The sequence below is a fragment of the Syngnathoides biaculeatus genome, chromosome 9, assembly GCF_019802595.1.
Source record: "Syngnathoides biaculeatus isolate LvHL_M chromosome 9, ASM1980259v1, whole genome shotgun sequence".
In the NCBI taxonomy this organism is placed as follows: Eukaryota; Metazoa; Chordata; class Actinopteri; order Syngnathiformes; family Syngnathidae; genus Syngnathoides; species Syngnathoides biaculeatus.
The window spans coordinates 16,902,941-16,921,674 of NC_084648.1; the positions used below are offsets into that span (position 1 = coordinate 16,902,941).

The window sequence follows — 18,734 nt, forward strand, 5'->3', positions numbered from 1 at the left end:
TTGTTATGTTTGGTAAATACTAGGCGTGATACAGCTTGCAGAATCACAAAAAAAGTGATTATATAGGGGTGCTGCATGGGGGAAGGAAAATTTCTTAGTTGCTCAAACTTATATACTGTATTTCTGTAGTGCGTAAAAAGTCTGTAACCCCCAATAACTTCTTTATGATCTCTAGAAAAGGTAAACATTAGAACAGATAGTAGGGTCACGTAGGATACACTCACAATAAATTGTAAGGTGGTGTGGGTAGGACTCTTGGGGGTGAAACCTTTTTGGAAGGGTCTGGATAAAGGCACAGAAACACTTTCCCCAACTCCCGATTTCATCAATCCTAACAGATGAAAGACAAATGCAAAAAAAATCCATTCCCTCCACCACTTTCCCCCCACATTTTGGCTATGGTTGAGGTTAAAGCTCACGGGACATTATGTATAGTTGTAAAACAAATTGAATGGTGGACCAAGAATGCAACTACACACATAGCACACTCGTATTTTAGATTAATTTTAGTTTAGAATGAAATGTAGATACACATGTATCCTCCCTACAGACCAGTTCCTTTGGGAAAGACTGGCTCTCAGGAGGGTATGTTTAGCATTTTATGATGATGGGGGGGGATTGTCACACGTGTCAGCTGTGGCGTGTTCATCTCCCTGTCGTAATGCAGTATAATGTTGTTTTACGAGCGACCACATTATCGGGACGCTCACGTAGATTTGCCTCTTCCGCTTTCACGCAACAGTTGTCTTCCCCTGGTTTAAGTGCAAAATTGATCGATGCTGTGACATTATTTATATCTGGTTGACTGATAATCCCGTAGCTATGTAGCCTGGTTTGATCTCCCGGAATAATCCCCAAATTTTATATTAAATGATTATTTGCGTTACATTGATAGAAATGTCCCAGAGGGTTGGACTGCATTCTTGTAGATTATATCCAAGGTCAACAGACAACTGAATGCGACCGAGGTGGTATTGCCTCCTAGAGGTTTTCTTAAATGAAGGGTGTGGTTTGTTTGGCTAGCAAAAGGCATAGCAAGGAAAGTGAAGCACAGAGGTCAACTATTTACAAAGCTGCAGCTGCATCTTGTGAATCTCTTGGTCAGAATGTCATTAAAATGTTTCCAAATTAGAGAACAGACAAAAAAAAAAAAAAAAAAATTAAGAAGCTGAAAATGCAAGGAGCTACAGGTCATGTTAGACTGAAGGAATACAATTGAGGCTAGTTCCTTTTTCACTTGGCGGGTTGTGATTATCATTTCACACTGTTCTACGACTTCACTTCAAATAATTGTTCATCAAAAACAATCATGTTCATTTATGAACTGGAGAGGTTTTAGAACAGTCTTTGGCGGCTTTAGGTTTATAGATGCTTGGTGAAGCTGTCAATTTTCCACCGGTAAACCTACAAATTTGCCAGCTCCGGACTTTGTTTTAGAAGTCTGTGTGAAAGGTCTATGCAGAGTTGTTTCTTTCTGTCACGTTGCTGTTCTGTGTGAAGAGAGCACTGATACAAAATGAAGCCGGTTTAATTCCCTGGTTGGGGACTGGAGGGAAGCAGTGGAATGCCAGGAAAGGGGTCTGAAGTCCTACTTTTATTTGGGTTGGTGTTTTGTGGTTTGTGTAAACAAAAGCATCACGGAATGCAGTGTCAACCTCACCTTGCAAATTTCTTTGCTTCGGGAGCTCTTATGTGAAAGGGAATAGTAAGGATGTACAGTTTTACACCTGACCAAAAAAACAGTTGGACTTCTTTTTGGGGCGTTTGATGTTGACCCACAAATTTATTAAGTTCAGAGTTGGTACTAGGGTTGAGAATCTCTGACATGAGGCTGATTTTCTCTATATCTAGATACACAGATTACAGTTTGATGGAAAAAAGAATATCTTTTCGGGTGGAATAATTTGATCCGATTCGGTTCAGTACAGGAGCAATCAAATTTTGTTCGATTCCGTGTGGGAGCGATTCGATTTGCAAAACAATACAATAGTTAACATTCGTTGATGTAGACGTTCATAAAAAACCTTGACTTAACCCTATTTAAAAAAAAATCCTTTGTCTAACCCTATTTTCAAACATCTAATGCCTCGATCAAACTTCAGGATTTTAGCCCTGACTGGCGGAGCAAAGCGCAAGAACTCTGTTTTTTTTCCAAGACATAAAAACGGTAAAACTATAAACAACGGGTTCCTAACTTCGTAATAACCGGTCTGCAGGCCTCGTCCCGATGTATCTAAGGATTCCTGATGGATGGGTCTGCAACCGATACAGTTGTATCGCTCGCCGAGTATCCAGTCGGAACGGTTTATCGTTCTCAACCCTAGTTGGTACAGAATAAGAAAAGGGTATCGCGCGAAGCTGAAATTGGGGCCCGGAATTAAATACGTGCCTATATTCACACTGATCACATGACATTTTCACACTAATTGGTATGAACGGTACTAATGCGGAATGAGGCGAGTCACAAAGTTGACACTTGAGTTTTTTTCTGGGGAATTCATGGCAGGACTGCTGCAGTGAGAAAAGGCTACCAGAAAAAAAACTGGGATAGGGATGTGTAATTATTAACCTTTATTTAAACTGCCCATTTTCCTGACCAGCAAATCTTTCTTGCGCTTATAAATAAATCTTCTTATAGACTCCTGTGGCTGGAATATAACCCGCAGGTTTTCCAGCTCGTTCCCTGACTAACAGGTCCTCGGGGGCCCCATAGGTAACAGTAGCACAGTCACTTGTACCGGATGATTGTTTGTTTACTGTATTAAAACTTCAAGAGAAGTACCTTATTAACTATTCAGATTGGTTGGGAATGTAAATTATTAATACACAGAAGCAATCATTATTAAACTGTACTCGCTAAATATCAGAAATCTGTCATGAGCTGGCTGTGGACGGGCCTATTTTTCCTCACTCAAATTCCAGTGGCATCATCCAAACTTACATTAGACATTGTTTATTCTTTTTTTTTCCCCTGCTGATGACTCATATTTCACTTCCTGTTATGTCTGGCCACGTTTCTCACTTTATCATAGTCATGAGGAAAAAGATTTCCCGAGGCTTCGATCGTGACAGATGTACTATTAGAACCAACCCAATCCCGTCTAATTTCAAGGGTATGACGCTTTGATAGGGTTGTTGCGGAACACATGAATATTTTTTTTTTTTTTGTTGGCAAAAAAAAAAGATCTATTTTCTGCATGAAACTAGATGCCCGACTGTATAATGTATGCATTGCCCTTTCTTCTTGTGATAATATATGCATTGCCCTTTTGCTCGGCGTGCTGCAAGTACATTCCTTGCGCAAACTGTGTTTTTGTATTTTCCGTTTGATTTTATTAATTTATTTTTTTTTTATAAAAGGACAAAAGCCAGTCCTTGCCCTCTCTCTTCTAGCCGCAAACGTCAAACTTTTTCTTCTGGGCAGTAAAGCAGAGCTGTCGAATGAACCTCGCTTTCTCGTTAGTTAGCGCTAAGATAAACCCCCCCCCCCCCCGGCCCCCCCAGCCGGCCGCAAAGTGCCACCTGAATCCAATCCAAACTGTCCTCCCGCTTGAGTGCCGTTGCCGTGGAGATGGCAGCAGGAATGCGTGCGATGGGACAAAGTTGATTGCTGGCCGCTAAACGAAAAGCACACTCTGTACGCTAGAAGAATGCGGCGGCAGCTTTCGGACAACAGCATTAAAGCCTCTTAAGCAATTCCTGCTGCACAGGAAGAAGGCGTTGTTTATTTACCTGTTACTTCAGGTCTTGCTCGTGGTTAGAGGGGTTTTGGCTGTCAGGCAGTAGTTGCTGGGAGCCCCCCCCCCTCCCCCCCTTTAGTTTTCTGGCCCTGCAGATTTTAAATGCACAGCACCACTCGGTGGGGGGCACTAATTCACGGGTTTGGGCCCCAATGATTGCTAGTCAGGGATCTGGCAGTCATAGTAACAGGGGGGAGGTGGTTTTCTACACTGAGACAGGCAGTGGTCCTGAGTCCGGGCCCACCAGGCCTTGCTTGGCGTGGGGGCTCCTCCTCCTCTTGCGGCCCGTGGCTGCTCCCTGGGTTCCCGCCCTCATCATTCTCTCAGGGTGTAGTGATACGATCCCAGTTAACATCCATATTTGGTTCTTTGTTCTAGATACAGAATGGTTTTGTTTTCTCATTCTGTATCCAGTTGGCGCTTTTGTCTTTGTCTTTTTTGTCTCCCTCTCCTATCTAGAACCTCTGACTGATTGGCTCTGATCCTCAAGAAAACTTCAATTAAAATACAAAGAAATCACAAAAAAGAAGCTCTAAAACTCCACTGTGACACAGTAAAACTGTTCTGGTATAAAGGGGAACCAGATTCTTCGTTCTGCTTGAGCTAACAGCCCAACAGAACACAAAAATAAAAGAAAAACAACAACAGTAATTAGATACTAATTGGGTAATAATAGATTTTGCAATAATTATCCATCCATCCATCCATTTTCTTAGCTGCTTATCCTCACAAGGGTCGTGTGGAGTGCCTATCCCAGCTGTCAACGGGCACACCCTGAACTGGTTACCACCCAATCGCAGGGCACATCGAGACAAACAGCCACACTCACAATCACACCTAGGGGCAATTTAGAGTGTCCAATTAATGCATTCCAGCTAATTCCAGATAATTCTGTCCATCCATTTTCTTAGCTTCTTATCCTCACAAAGGTCACGGGGCGTCCTGGAGCCTATCCTATCTGTCGACAGGCAGGAAGTGGGGTACACCCTGAACTGGTTGCCAGCCAATCGCAGGGCACATCGAGGCAAACGACCACACTCCCAATCACACCTAGGGGCAATTTAGAGTGTCCAATTAATGTTGCATGTTTTTGGGCTCTGGGAGGAAAGCGAAGTGCCCGGAGAAAACCCACGCAGGCACGAGGAGAACATGCAACCCGATTGAACCCGGGACCTCAGAACTGTGAGGCTCACGCTTTACCAGCTGATCCACTGTGCCGCCCTTTGCAATAATTAATTTTTAACCAATTTAAGAAAGAATAACATGATGAATTCAACAATTATTTGATAGTGACAACCCGAGTCGTCAGAATGTTAACATATAGTGGGACGACAATTTTTTACCTCTTGAATGACAGACTTTAATTCCAGTCTAGTCTTTATGTTTGAAGGTTAGATCCTGGCTGCAAGAAGTCTGGGAACTTTTTTGAAAGTCTGAGGAACCTTTGAGAATGCGAAGTTGCCGGGTAACGCGGGGATTCAGTTCAGGCCTTTTTCCAAACATTTTTTTTTTTTTTTTTTTTCCTGCAGCATGCTCGCGGAATGCGAATCGTTTCGCCAGGTCTGCGGCAAAGAGACAGAACTGGTCTATGGAAGCGTGTGAGCGGGAGGCCCGGGGAGGGGCTCGGGGAATGTGGGGCTGTGAGAGGGGCTAGCGGCATTAGCGCAGTTCAAAGCTGGGTCCCCTTTGCCTCCCCGCAAACAAGGAAGCGCTTTTGTTTCATCCTGACTCGCTCTGCCTTAACCGTGTGGCTTGTTTGAATAAGGCCTTTGTGTGTGTGTGTGTGTGTGTGCGCGTCGTACACATGCACAAAAAAAATTGGCCGCAGGTCATGACAGTTCACATCTTGCTAAGCTCAGGTAACTTTGAATAACAAAGCCTCAGGGAATGCCAGCACGAAAAAAAAAGAAGCGGAAAGCAGATCTGGTTTTGTCTTTTTTTTTCTTTTCTTCTGGCCTAAAGGCAGTTTTTTTTTTTTTCTAACCGGGTAAGAAATCAGAGAATGCAAAATGGGCGAGGCAAGCGAATTCCGTTTGTTCGTTCAGGATTGGATGGATCAGGTGTCGGTTTTGTGTGATTGACTGCAGTTTTTTTTTTAAATGTACAACTAGCGGTACACGTACCGCACTTTGAGGTACACGGCATAATTACTGACTAAGTACAGTTTATTTTTATATTTAGCTTTCAAGCCATTGTTTGTTTTCAACCATTTATTTAGACACATATGTTCGATAAATTTTATTTGAATCACAATCCACGCTTCCTGCCCGTTTTAACCACAGTGTTAATGGTTAAACTGTGGATAATTTGTATGGAACTTTTATATTTACTTTTTAGACAAAAAAATAATAATTTACTACATTCCAATAATAATGATGTTAGTTATGATTGTGGCACTTGGAGAGCAAAATTATTATTTTTTTTGTAAACATTATTGTCATGACATTCTAACTTTTCTGTTGTAATACTGTAACTGATCAACACACTCGCACAATGCAATTTTCTGACCATCCCGAAGTGTCGAAAAGTGCACTTTGAGTGAATTTACGACCCTCTTGTAATGTTCCAAGTTTTTTCTAGTCATGGTGAAACTTTATTTTCATAACTCTAGTACGTATCTTTTCACACTTTTTTGTTTTTTGTTTTGTTACCAACGTTTATGAAATAAATTGTCAAGACTAAATAAAACAAAATAAGCGACGTCTTCCAATATTTCTTCGACTTGTAACAAATTTTACACGCGTGATTTTTTTCGTGCTCGACTGTCCAGATTTGCGAGTGCGATGGCACGAGATCGCGCCCGTCAATTGTGAGTGACTGAACATTACTACTTGTTTTATTTTCTCCTGTCACCCCTTTAATTTTGCGGGGAAAAAAGCCAAAGAAAAAGCAAAACCCACACAGACTAAAAGGGTGTTGATGAATGGACTCATTTATGACAGCAGTAGCATAAATTAAAAAGTTTTTTTTTCCCTGCTTGAACTCAATTCAACCTTCCCTGTTAAGCATGCGGCACGTGCTAAGAATGCTGCGCACGTGCGTTTGCGGCTCTTCATCTAAATGGTCCAGCATCCACTCGATCAGCCCTTCCTTTCTGCACCCTTTCATGACCTGAAGCCACGACTATTTGTCTGTTCTCACTTCCAAATCCCAACTGCTGTTACTCAACAAAAGGCTGTGTCAACACAGAGGCACCCTCTTTTTTTCTATTTTTTTTGTCCTCTTCAATGTTTACACTTTTTTTCGGAGGTCTTTTAATTCGCGCGTGTTCGTTATGTACCGTAATTTCCGGCCTATAAACCGTGACTTTTTTCACACGGTTTTAACCCTGAGGCTTATGCGGCGATGCGGCTAATTTGTGCATTTTTTTTTTAACGGCCGCAAGGGGGCACTCGAGCGGAAAAGCTAAGAGTGAGACTGGTGGAACATATGTCCGGTCCGGCCCTGTTAGCGCTGCGCTAGCGTGTTACTGCCACGTCTCGGTGATTTTTACCACTATGTTTTTTTTTTTAACCGGCCCTGTTAGTGCAGCGGTGCTAGCGTTAACACGGCGCTAACATTAGCATTAGCGTTAAACTCTCTGTGTACCGTATTTCTTTGTAAATATCTCATTTGAATGTCGGTTTCAGTGTGGGCACTTGCGGCTTTTACACGGCTGCGGCCTATGTATGTACCAAAAGGTATTTCCTTAACAAATGTACTGGGTGAGGCTTATAACCAGGTGCGCTCTGTAGGCCAGCAATTGCGGTACATCTTTATGAGCACGTTTGAGCTTTATTGACATTTTTTTGAATTTTATTTCAACAGTGTTTTTTTTTTTAAACTCAAAATATTGGGTGAATTTGGAATTTTTCAGAAATAAAAAAAATCATCCGAGCCTAAATGCACTAATGCAAAAGCCGCTCCAGGAATTCTAAATATCCAATTTTTACATGTGCTACATTTAAAATGTTGTAGTGTACATTTTCAATTATTTATGGTCCACTTAAAAAAAAGGAATAAATTTAATGCAAGAACTTAAACCACCTTTGGAATTACAATTTGAATTTCATTGTACACCATACATTGACAATAAACATGATTCTGATTCAAAATTATCATTAAACACAGAAGTCAATTTTGGGATTTTGTGACAGATCGGATCTTATTAATGTTGTGAGTTGTAAATCGATATAGATATTTTGATATCAAAAAACATTCCTAAATGTTCTTTTTTCAGCTGGTTCATTTAATAAAACCACTGTATATATATATATATATATATATATTTATATATATATATATATACATATATTTTTTTTCTTTTTTTTTCTTGGTCAACATCGTAGTCAGCGGGTACAATTCACGTGGTAGCTTAAAGGCTCTTTTGTTTGCTCAGCTGAAGAACGTTGCCCCCGAATGGCAATAAAATAACCTTCCCCGCCGGCTAATGTAAACAGTACATTGCTGGTCTCTTGCTGATACCAAAGGATCTTGACACCGAAACCTGATTTTTCACTCTATCATCTTTTTAGTTTCTACCATTTTCATATCAGGAAAAAAAAGGAGCCACCCTTAAGCCTGAATGTGTTTAATGTACTGTATGATGAAACTTTACAAGTAAAAAGTCCAAAATACAGAACTCAGACATTTAGTCAAACTCTCGATGCTTGTTGGATTGAGGTCTCAAGGTATCAATAGTTTTATGCGAGATTTTATGAGAATTTTGTTAAACTACCAATCATACAGCTTCAAGGACAAAAACATTTTCAGTACAATAACTTTTGGAAAAGCTTCATAATTAGAGATCTCCACTCATGTGATGTAAAATCAAGTTGAAGGCAAACTGACGTTGTGGTCTCGTTGCTTTAGGTATCATCCGAACTCAACAGCTCCTGGACTATGAGACCACTCCCCACTACTGGCTCACGGTCTACGCCATGGACCGAGGCGTGGTTCCCCTTTCTGCCTTTGTGGAGGTCTACATCGAAGTGCGGGACGTCAACGATAACGCGCCGCTTGCGTCGGAACCCGTGTACTACCCCTCCGTGATGGAGAATTCTCCCAAGGACGTGTCCATCATCCAGATTGACGCACTGGACCCAGATGCTAAGTCTAGCGAGAAGCTCAGCTACAGGATCACCAGCGGTAACCCGCAAGGCTTCTTCGCCATTAATTCCAGGACAGGTAAGACCGATGTTGATCTTCAGGGTAGAATTAAGGGGCTGCATGGATTTACGGTGGTCCGCTAGCGCTGTCCAATTGCAGTCTTTGTTTTATTTTAAACCTGGTTAAATTATGTATCTTTAATACAGCAGTGCTTGACACGTCAAAATGAGCTGAAAATGGTACCATGATGTTAAATTCGCACCAAGTTTTGCTTTTATTTATTTATTTTTTTATATAAGTGTACTGTTTTTTTTTTTATGTTGTATATATTATATACTATATTTTGCTGTAAATGAAAAGAAGAGAATAAACATGCTTAAATTATTTAATCCCAGACATTTTTCAAAAGAGGACCCAACCACTTTTTGTCATTTTAGACCAGGGTTGTCAAACTCATTTTTGTCAGAAGCCACATTTTTACTGAGGGTTTTCCTCAGAGGGCCATTATGGCTGTGAAACCATGAAAATCTTTAACTGGCTCATCATATTTACACGTGAAATTTATTAACTAATTTTGGAATCAGAAATCAAGGGAATGGGTTTTCACACAATTGTTGTTTGGTAACACAAAAATCCTAAACAAAAATAGCTCAACATTATCATTTATGACATGACAAATCTAACCCTAACCCCCATTTTGGGACAGATTTTAACAAAAATCATGGAAGTTGATACACGATTTGCCTCCGCGGGCCACATAAAATCATTCGGTGGTGTGGGTCTGGCCCCCAGGCCTTGGGTTTGACACCTGTGTTTTAGACGATTTTGACCGATTTTTCAAAGGTCACAGAATATTTTTTATAATCACGGCACCCACCAAATGAAAGATTAGACTTCCATCTTTCACACAAAAACAATCAGTTTGTTTCAATCTTTTTCCGTTTTGGAGTTATTATTGGTGGAACTTAGTTGGGTTTTGCCATAATTCCTCTCCAGCGACACGAAAACAGAGAAACTTTGCTTTTTGTCAAAAGATGCATTTCAAGTATAACTTTGACACAAATATTTTTGGTTTTTGCGACAGCTCAAATGTCTGAACTTCACCACAAAGGAGGGAGGTTTGACATCAAAATAACAGTTGATTTACAAATACAAGCCCCATGAACTTGGGAACTGAACTGTGTGTCCGTGTGTGTGTGTCTACAATGGATATACTCAAAAATAGCTCTACCGACATGTTTTTTTGTTAAATGGCTTTATTGGCCATCAGATATTTACAGTACTGCATCAAAAGACACGCGACAAGGCTAAAAATAAACTAGCCTTTGAATATAAATATACCGTACACGATGGCGGCACGAAGTAAATGTCTTTTGCGGCGCAGATCAATGACATCATTGATCTCAATGGCATTATGACATTAACGCAATTAGCATAAAATGCTAATTATCAGCCGACATCAACCAGGCTGATAAAATCAGTGTAGTCTATTAACAACACTAAAATCAAGATTCATAAAGGCAAAAAAACAAAACACGTTTGCTGAAAATTTCCAACCGCATGCATATTGACTAAAAACATACACCTAACATACCAGAACTACGACAGCATGATGTAAAAAATAATGTTCACCAAAAAAATTGCACATTTGACCAAAAAACGGTACCTACAGCAACGTAAAAACATAAAAAGGATGACGAGAAGAATTGTTGCGCATTATTCAACTTTACATACGTAACATGGTGTTACACTTGTCGTCATATTAACATGCCAGTGTGAATATCTTAATGATTTTTTTTCCCTTTCATTTTTGAACGTGGGCTGCGCCTGAGGGGGTCCCCCTCCCCACTCTAAAAGTGCCTTTTCTCATGCGGCGCTTTGCAAATGGCGTGACCATTAAAATTTCATTGGCTTCTTATGAACTCACCCATGTGCTCTACACTTTGCCAATTGCGGGTACGTGTACAGCGTGTGTGTGGTCCCCCCCCCCCTCCCCCCCCCCCCATCTCCCAAAAGTAGTCGCATCAACACAAGCCTCAGAGTTATTTCGGTTACTACTGCCGATGTGAACGTCCTGACCAAATAAGGATGGAGCGCGTTTGCGGCGCACCTCCCTCGCCCCGAACCCTCCTCACATAAGTCATGCAGGGGTATTCCCAAGTAGACGGGGGAAGTAATTAATGCAGGAGCAAGCTAACATTAATTTCATCCTCCTTCGGTCACTGATTAAATGTGTCAGGAAGGGGAATCGAGAATAGAAAAGCTACTTGCGGCCCACAAAGGAAGTCTTGGACATCCAATCATATTATATTATATCCATCCATCCATCCATTTTCTTAGCCTCTTATCCTCACAAGGGTCACGGGGAGTCCTGGTGCCTATCCTAGCTGTCAACGGACAGGAGGCGGGGTACACCCTGAACTGGTTGTCAGCCAATCGCAGGGAACATCGAGACAAACATTCGCACTCAATTTTATAATGTCCAATTAATAGTTGTGAATTATTTACAGTGCCTACCAGTATTTAATATACTTTTTAAAAATAGAAACGACGTTTTGATGAACTTATTACCTACTGCGTTTGTTGGTCAATGTAGTGGTAGTGGAAGAGGTCATTTTTTTTCAGGTGGTACTTGCTTGAAAAAGTCAGCGAAGTACTGTTTTTGTGTATCCATCCATTTTCTTTTGGCGCTTATCCTCACGAGGGTCACGGGTAGTCCTGGAGCCGCTCCCGGGTGTCAACGGGCAGGAGGCGGGGTACACCCTGAACCGGTTGCCAGCCAATCGCATTGAACATCGAGACAAACATCCACACTCCCAATCACACCTAGGGGCAATTTTAGAGTGTCCAATTAATGTTGCATGATTTTGCGATGTGGGAGGAAACCGGGGTGCTGGGAGAAAATCCACGCAGGCACGGGGAGGACATGCAAACTCCACACAGGCGAGTCCGGGATTGAACTTGGGACCTCAGAACTGTGACGCCAACGCTTTACCAGCTGACCCACCGTGCCGCTATAGTCCACTAAATTAATGCTAATGCTAACCCATAACGGGAAACACATAACCCTTCGAGCAACAAATATTTGAACACAAATGGTGGAACAAAACATTTAGACATCATTCAATCATCAACATTCAGAACTGTGAGGCCAGCTGACCCACCGTGCTGCCAAGAAAATTCATGAAAACCTTAAACGTGATTATTCTGTTGCCAACGCTTTTCAGCTGCTCACCGTGCCGCCATTATTATATTCTAATATTGGATTATATTCTTCCTTTGGTAAACTATTACCATCATTCTCCACTCAGATTTGACGGCATCGCCCAAGTTTTTTTCTTCTCACAATTTAGCATCGCTCATCTCTGTCGGATTCCTGCTAATTTGGCTCTCTTTGGTTCTCTTATTGTAACGAAGTAGGGCGACAGGTATTTGGTCTTTCAAGCCAAAATGGCTGACTTCATGTCCTACTTTAGGCATGAATGAGTTCTTGAGGCTTTTTTGTGCATCCAGTTACAATGGATGGTTTCTCCCAATTTTATCTCAGTTGGTGTTCGCTGAATTTTTAAAATGTAAATGTAAATGATTTTCGCCAAAATCCTCGACTTTCTTTTCAGGTCTGAGAATGAGTCCTGTCAGACTTTTTTTTTCATGCAGACACGTCCTTCCGATTTTCTGTTATTTCGTGTAAAGTGGTATAGGGGCAAATAAAAAAAAAAAAAAATCATTTTTATTTTGCCCACAGCAGCAGTTTTACCGATCAACGTAAAATTGGGTGGACATGACATACTTCGTAACAGGATGTATGAAAAGACTCAAAACCCGTGCCTAAAATTTTGCAAGTCGTTTAAAGCAGCCATTTTGTGGGTGAGTTCCATGAAAATGCGTGTGGGAAATTAAGAAAATCAGTTTAGTGAGAGAAGTTACACCCAAGGATCAGAACAAGGCACACGAAGTCGGCCATTTTTGTTTAAATAAATAAATGAACCCTACTTGGAAGCGAGGAACCCACACAGATGGATGACACTAAATTGTTTTTTTTTTTTTTTAACCTACGCAATGCAATGTGGGTGGTAACGTGGCGTCAAATGTGGATCATTTCTAAGATTTGCTGTGAAATAAGGAAGGCAAGGGCAAGGACGTATAAGCGCGATGCGTCAATATGACACGGCGACCGCATATCGCCGGGTTGCGAAAATGTTTAAATTTACTGCACGCGATTTCTCTTTCCTTAATAACACGTTCTAAATATGCGTTGGGCGCGCGGGGCCCCCATCTTGGCGTTCATACAAAGCTTGTGAACTGGAGGGTGGAAAAGTAAATGAAAGCCTATGTTTTGTGCGCCTTTCTGTGTGTGTACCGCTTCGGCGTGTGTTCCAAGCTAACAAGCTATCGTACTGTCTCTCACTACGACCGTCAGGCTTCAAAGGCGTAAAGGCTTTGCTTGACACCTTGGGTGGTGCTAGCGATGGCGGGTGCCCCGCTTTTGCGGCATTAAAGAAGGCTTGACTCGAGTAAATAAAGGCTTCTTTATGTTCGGGCGACCGCGCTGACGTCACTGCGGCTTTTATACTAGAGCGTAGGCCATGCGCGGAGTTTTAAAGATGCACTGCAGTTCCTCTCCAAGATGGATGTATCGCTACGGCTAGTATTGGCTCGGACACCACATGGTGGAGTTTCCTCTGCATTTTCGGGCCATTTCCGGAAGACATTTTTACCTTCCTTTCTGTAACAAGGAACAAAAGCACAACAGTGGGGACCGTGGAACAGTTTCTTCTACAACAAATGGACCGAGAGGACCTGATGTAAGTTTGTTTCTTTCAGCTTGTCCCGTTAGGGGTCGTCATAGCGTGTCATCTCAGATGAACGCTCATTTGTTTGGCACAGTTTTTACGCCGGATACCCTTCCTGATGCAACGCCTCTGCATTTATCCGGGGAGGGAGCTGAAGCCTATCCCAGCTAACTTTGGGCAAAGGCAGACCACACCCCAAACTGGTCGCCAGCCAGTCGCAGGGCAGATATCGACACCATCACTGAGCGGGAATCGATCCCACGCTGCCTGCACCAAAGGCAGTCGTGTGTACCATCAGTGACTCTCCTAGAGGACTTGATGATACGTTAAATTATACTTCAAAATCTATCAAGAAGGCACCGATGCCAGTGGTAGTTGGAACCAAGGGGAACGCTGAGTACGTCATCGTAGCATGTGACTAAAACAGACCAATCACGAGAGATGATCACGGAATTTTATGTGCAGCAACAATTTTTGGCGTGTGCGCGTCAAGTGACGCATAAAGGCCGCCCGGCCCAACGCATCAGTCACGTGAAGCATTGCGGGCACGCGGGCACTGGCGTATACGGAGGCTTTAAGAACTTCTACCATCCCTGACATGAAGCCCAAGGCCACTTTATACTCCTGCGGTCATGCCCGCGTTGCATCACATGACAACCCTGACTCGGAGAAGAACTGCAGTACGTTTTCAAAACTGAGCACGTGAGTTGCACTCGAGTATAAAGGCAAACTACACGCGGGAGAGCCGCAGTGACGGCAGCGCGGACACCGCACGCGTGATTGTAAAGAGGCCTTTACACTTCAATGCCAGAGTGGCTCTTTTTGTGAAGAATCAAGACCTAAAAGTGAAGAAGAGAACAAAGAAGAGAACTTAGCAAGCGACCTGAAAGGCGGTGAGAAGCCAGAATGAAAGGCCTTTTGGTTCTCCAGTTTGTAGTGCTGAAGCCCTCCATTAACAATGTCTTGTAACAATGATGGCCTTGGAGTCTTTGAGGGGGTGCGTGGCTTAAAAGTTTGGCAAAGGTAGTATAAAATCACTGTAGCTACAAGGTAGTGCCTTGAGATACAAGTTTAATCACTTCTGTGACCACTGAAAAATGAAGTCACTCATTTTTGAAATTGTCTTAATGCATTGAAGTCAATGGAAATGCCATTAATCTGTTCTGCCCCCCAAAAAGAACAACAAACAATTTTGCAGTGTTTTTTGAACAATAAAAATAACACTACGTAATATCCATCCATTATATTCCGCTATTCCGGGTCAGGACGCGGGGGAAGTAGCTTCAGCAGAGATACCCAGACTTCCCATTCCCCAGCCACTTCTTCCAGCTCTTCCGCAGGGATCCCAATGCGTTCCCAAGCCAGCTGAGAGACATCTTGTTCTTTCGGTCACGGCCCACAGCTCATGCCCATAGGTGAGGGTAGGAACGTAGAACGACTGGTAAATTGAGAGCTTCGCCTTTCGACATAGCTCCCTCTTTATCACAATGGACCGATACAAAGTCCGCATCACTGCAGACGCTGCACGATCCGTTTGTCGATCTCCCGCTCCATTCTTCCTTCACTCGTGAACAAGATCCCAAGATACTTGAACTCCTCCACTTGGGGAAGGATCTCATCCTGACCGGGACAGGGCACGCCACCCTTTTCCGACTGAGGACCGTGACCTCAGATTTGGAGGCGCTGATTCTCATCCCGGCCGCTTCACACTCGGCTGCGAATCGCTCCAGTGAGAGCTGCATAATATTTACTTCATAAAAACATACTGTAATGAAAGTCTTTTATACGTTTTTTTTTTTTTAAACATTTTCTGTCACACTCACAATTGAACCGCCATTTTGCTCCTGCCTGCTTTGGCCACCGAGTATAAGACAGAACGCTGTACTGAATGAACATCTGTGCCGCATAGATGACTCAACCCCTCGGATAAAGAATATATGGCTCTTATCGTGGGTTTGACTGAAGTGTGTAGCTTTAAAAGTTTGCGAAATGTTTGTCCAATGAGATAATTAACACGCCTGAACGGGAGTTGTCAAGATTTTTTTTTTAATTTGGTGGCGGGAGTGTTTGCTCGCTCATATGAAAGGCACCACAACTATTCCAACCGTTCTGGCCAACCACACCCCCATCATTCACTGTTTGGGTGTTGAAGGGTGCGGAGGCGTGCAAACTTTGGGTGCTGCTGCTGCCGACCTGAAATCACTGGTCGTGTACTGGAGGTAAATGCTAAATAGTGTTTATGTTGGAACTTCTTGGGAGGGGCTGGGATTGTGTATTCGGTGTACTGCGCCAACTCTGTGGAGATGTGGAAAGGAGGATCTTGTCTTAAAAAGTATGGACAAGGCTGTTCTGGTTTCTGTTGTGATGGCTGGACAAGTTTGCATTTGAATCCGCCGCATGCATACAGTACTTGACTCACGAACACTCCTGCTTTTATTTTCTCTTCACGGAGGATTTGTCAACATTTTGCTTCAAGTCCGTCGGTGGCGGTCGCCCGCACTTGATGGCGTGCGGCATCTGGAATGTCGCGGTCGCAGTATTCAGTATGGACTTTGAATGGCACGCTTGTAATTGGCCTGTTTGTTTGCCGATGGGAACCAAAACACGGGAACGAGATTGTTGCTAAGGCCGGGGGACAATCTCATCACGCTTGCTGCGCCCGTAATAGATCAATTCCCTACATTGTGGCACCCTTTGGCGGGGTGTGGCAAATCCAGTGTGTCCGCAAACTACTTCCGCATTTGGCATAACAGATCCAACCGCTTTCTCCCAGTTCAGCTGAGTGGCGAAGGTCAGTGTTGTGCGTGAACGAGTTCAATGAACTAAAATTCATGAACCTGTTCATATTTTGAACTAATGTACACTGAGCTATCTTTATTTTTGCCAAATCAACATCTTCGTTACCGTTATCATTCTGGCACGTTTTTTGGACAACAGCTTAGCTTTTGTTCATTAATTAAGGAGACAGAAAACATGACTAAATACACTGATGACGAGCCCTCATTATGTTTACGCGGACAAACTTATTTGGTAAGCCAGTCACTGACGGTAATGGGAGAGCTTCGTTAGCGTGTGTTAAGCAGTTAGGCGGACATAATGTAGTTGCAGCGACACCTTGAGTTCTACTTCAGATCAATACCAGCCGTACCATCCCGAACTTGGAGAAGAACTGCAGCACATTTTCAAAAAGTGCACGCAGGGGGTGCGCTGGACCAGGGGTGAACAATGCGTCGATCACGATCGACTTTCTGACCTTTAGCTCACCGCGCATGTGCAAACAACGACATTTAGTGGAGGAAAACACGTTCGTCGGCGAGTTCCCCCCTATTTTAAGCCCTCGTTTAAGAAATCTCATCAAACATGAGTATGGATGCTTGAGTAAAGAAGACAAAAACATATCATTTTCATACGGAATGTGAGGCGGACTTTTTTTTCACGACGTCATTTTCGAAGTACGTTTGCCTCATCCGCCAGCCTCTGAGTGTTACCTTTACAACAGAGGCTCAAGGGAAGTGAGATAGGGAAAGGATAATTCCCAACAACTTCCTGCGGTTCCTGCCTATTGTCTGCAGTGTGGCCCCCAATGTCAGAGGAAAGAACAATCGGAAATGAACTGAACACTTTGACTTCTTTGTCACTTTATTCTCGCGGCTGTATTACTTTGTCCTTTTAGTTTTCTGCCATTATTCTGAAATAACCATGACAATATTAACACTGTACCGATTAATTAAGGCGTCGCGCTGCCCTTTTGCCAGCTTGCCAGTGGCTCATTATAGCAGGATGTGAGAAAGCGAATATTGCCCATGTTCACCATCAAAATTCAAAATCCCCAAAATCCACGATTTTTTTCCTCTTAGCATTCCGACATTTCTCCAGACGCTTAACGCTAAATACAGGTCCGTAGAAACGCCCGTGTCCCTACGTCCCTGATTCCCCTTAAGGCCTCCATTTTGTCATTTTTTTCACAAAAGGACAGAATGTCACTGCTTCACGGCTGCTGTTGTTGTTGTTTTTTTTTTTTTCTTCTTTTCTTCAACCCGATCATCACGGCTATAATTACGGTCAGCCCTCCCCGCCCCACGCCTCGCAACGGCTTTTTTGTGCGCCGGGACAAAAGGAAGGGCTCCGTGTTGGAAGCGCCGGCTTCTTTTGGCTCGTGAACCTGATCGTTTTCCAGTTTGCAGGATCAGCTGCGTGTCCTTTGCATGAAAGGACCGGTTCTGTTTAGCAAGTATTCATTTTAGGTCCAATAAGGCAGTATAGGAACCAAACTTTCAGGATGTTTCAAGAGATGAAAGTATCGCCCGAGATGTTTGGCTTGGCTGCACGTCCTTAACTTGACGCCTTACTGTCAAGATGCGGAACACAACCAGGACAAGATGTAGAACACACACAAAAAAAAAAACAAAAAAAAAACTTTTCTTGGTATCGTACTACAGCCGTTTCTAAAATGGATTTAGAACACATGCTTTTTTTTCACAGTTAGGATTTCTGCTTCCAGTTTACAGCTTTACGGTGTAATTGGGACAATTTGTTTCATTTTTTTCCCCTTTTGACATTGTGACTTTTTTTCCCTTTAAATTTTGACTATTTTCAAAAGATGATTTTTCTCACATCATTCAGATTTTTCAGCGCAACATTGCGACTTCATATTTTGTGACTTTCAAACGTTAACAATTTTATCGAAATAAAACTTTTCCTGCACTATTACAATACTTCTTGACAAATGTGCTTTTTGTGACTCACAATAAAACTTTTCTCCTGACATTACATCTTTATTCTCCCAAAATAATCTTATATTTTTACCATTTTTAATCTAAAATTGACTCACATTATTAAGATGACTTTCTCTTGAATAAATTTTTTTTCCTGCCCTGACCTGAATTTATTCCCCCAATGTTATGAGTACTTTTTCTCAGTAATAATACAAAACATAGTCATGTTTTGTGAGAATGATAATTATGTCATTAACATTTTCCTTAAATGTTAAGACATAATTCTCATAAGAGTTCAACTTTTAAACCCTGAGAAAATCTGAATTTATTCTTGTACCACTGATTATTTCCTCGAAACTTTTTTTGTACTTTTCTATTTTTTTCCACCCATTATTGCG

General features: G+C 42.4%; 1 protein-coding gene across 4 annotated transcripts in view; it reads left to right on the forward strand.

Annotated features, from left to right (window-relative positions):
* fat1a (FAT atypical cadherin 1a) overlaps positions 1-18,734 on the forward strand; it is an 87,158-nt gene that overhangs the window by 15,260 nt on the left and 53,164 nt on the right. For all 4 annotated transcript variants that reach the window (XM_061828898.1, XM_061828899.1, XM_061828900.1 and 1 more), the window contains exon 3: positions 8,592-8,906. In XM_061828898.1, coding sequence (XP_061684882.1) covers positions 8,592-8,906 — 315 coding nt within the window. The remainder of the gene's footprint in view (positions 1-8,591; positions 8,907-18,734) is intronic.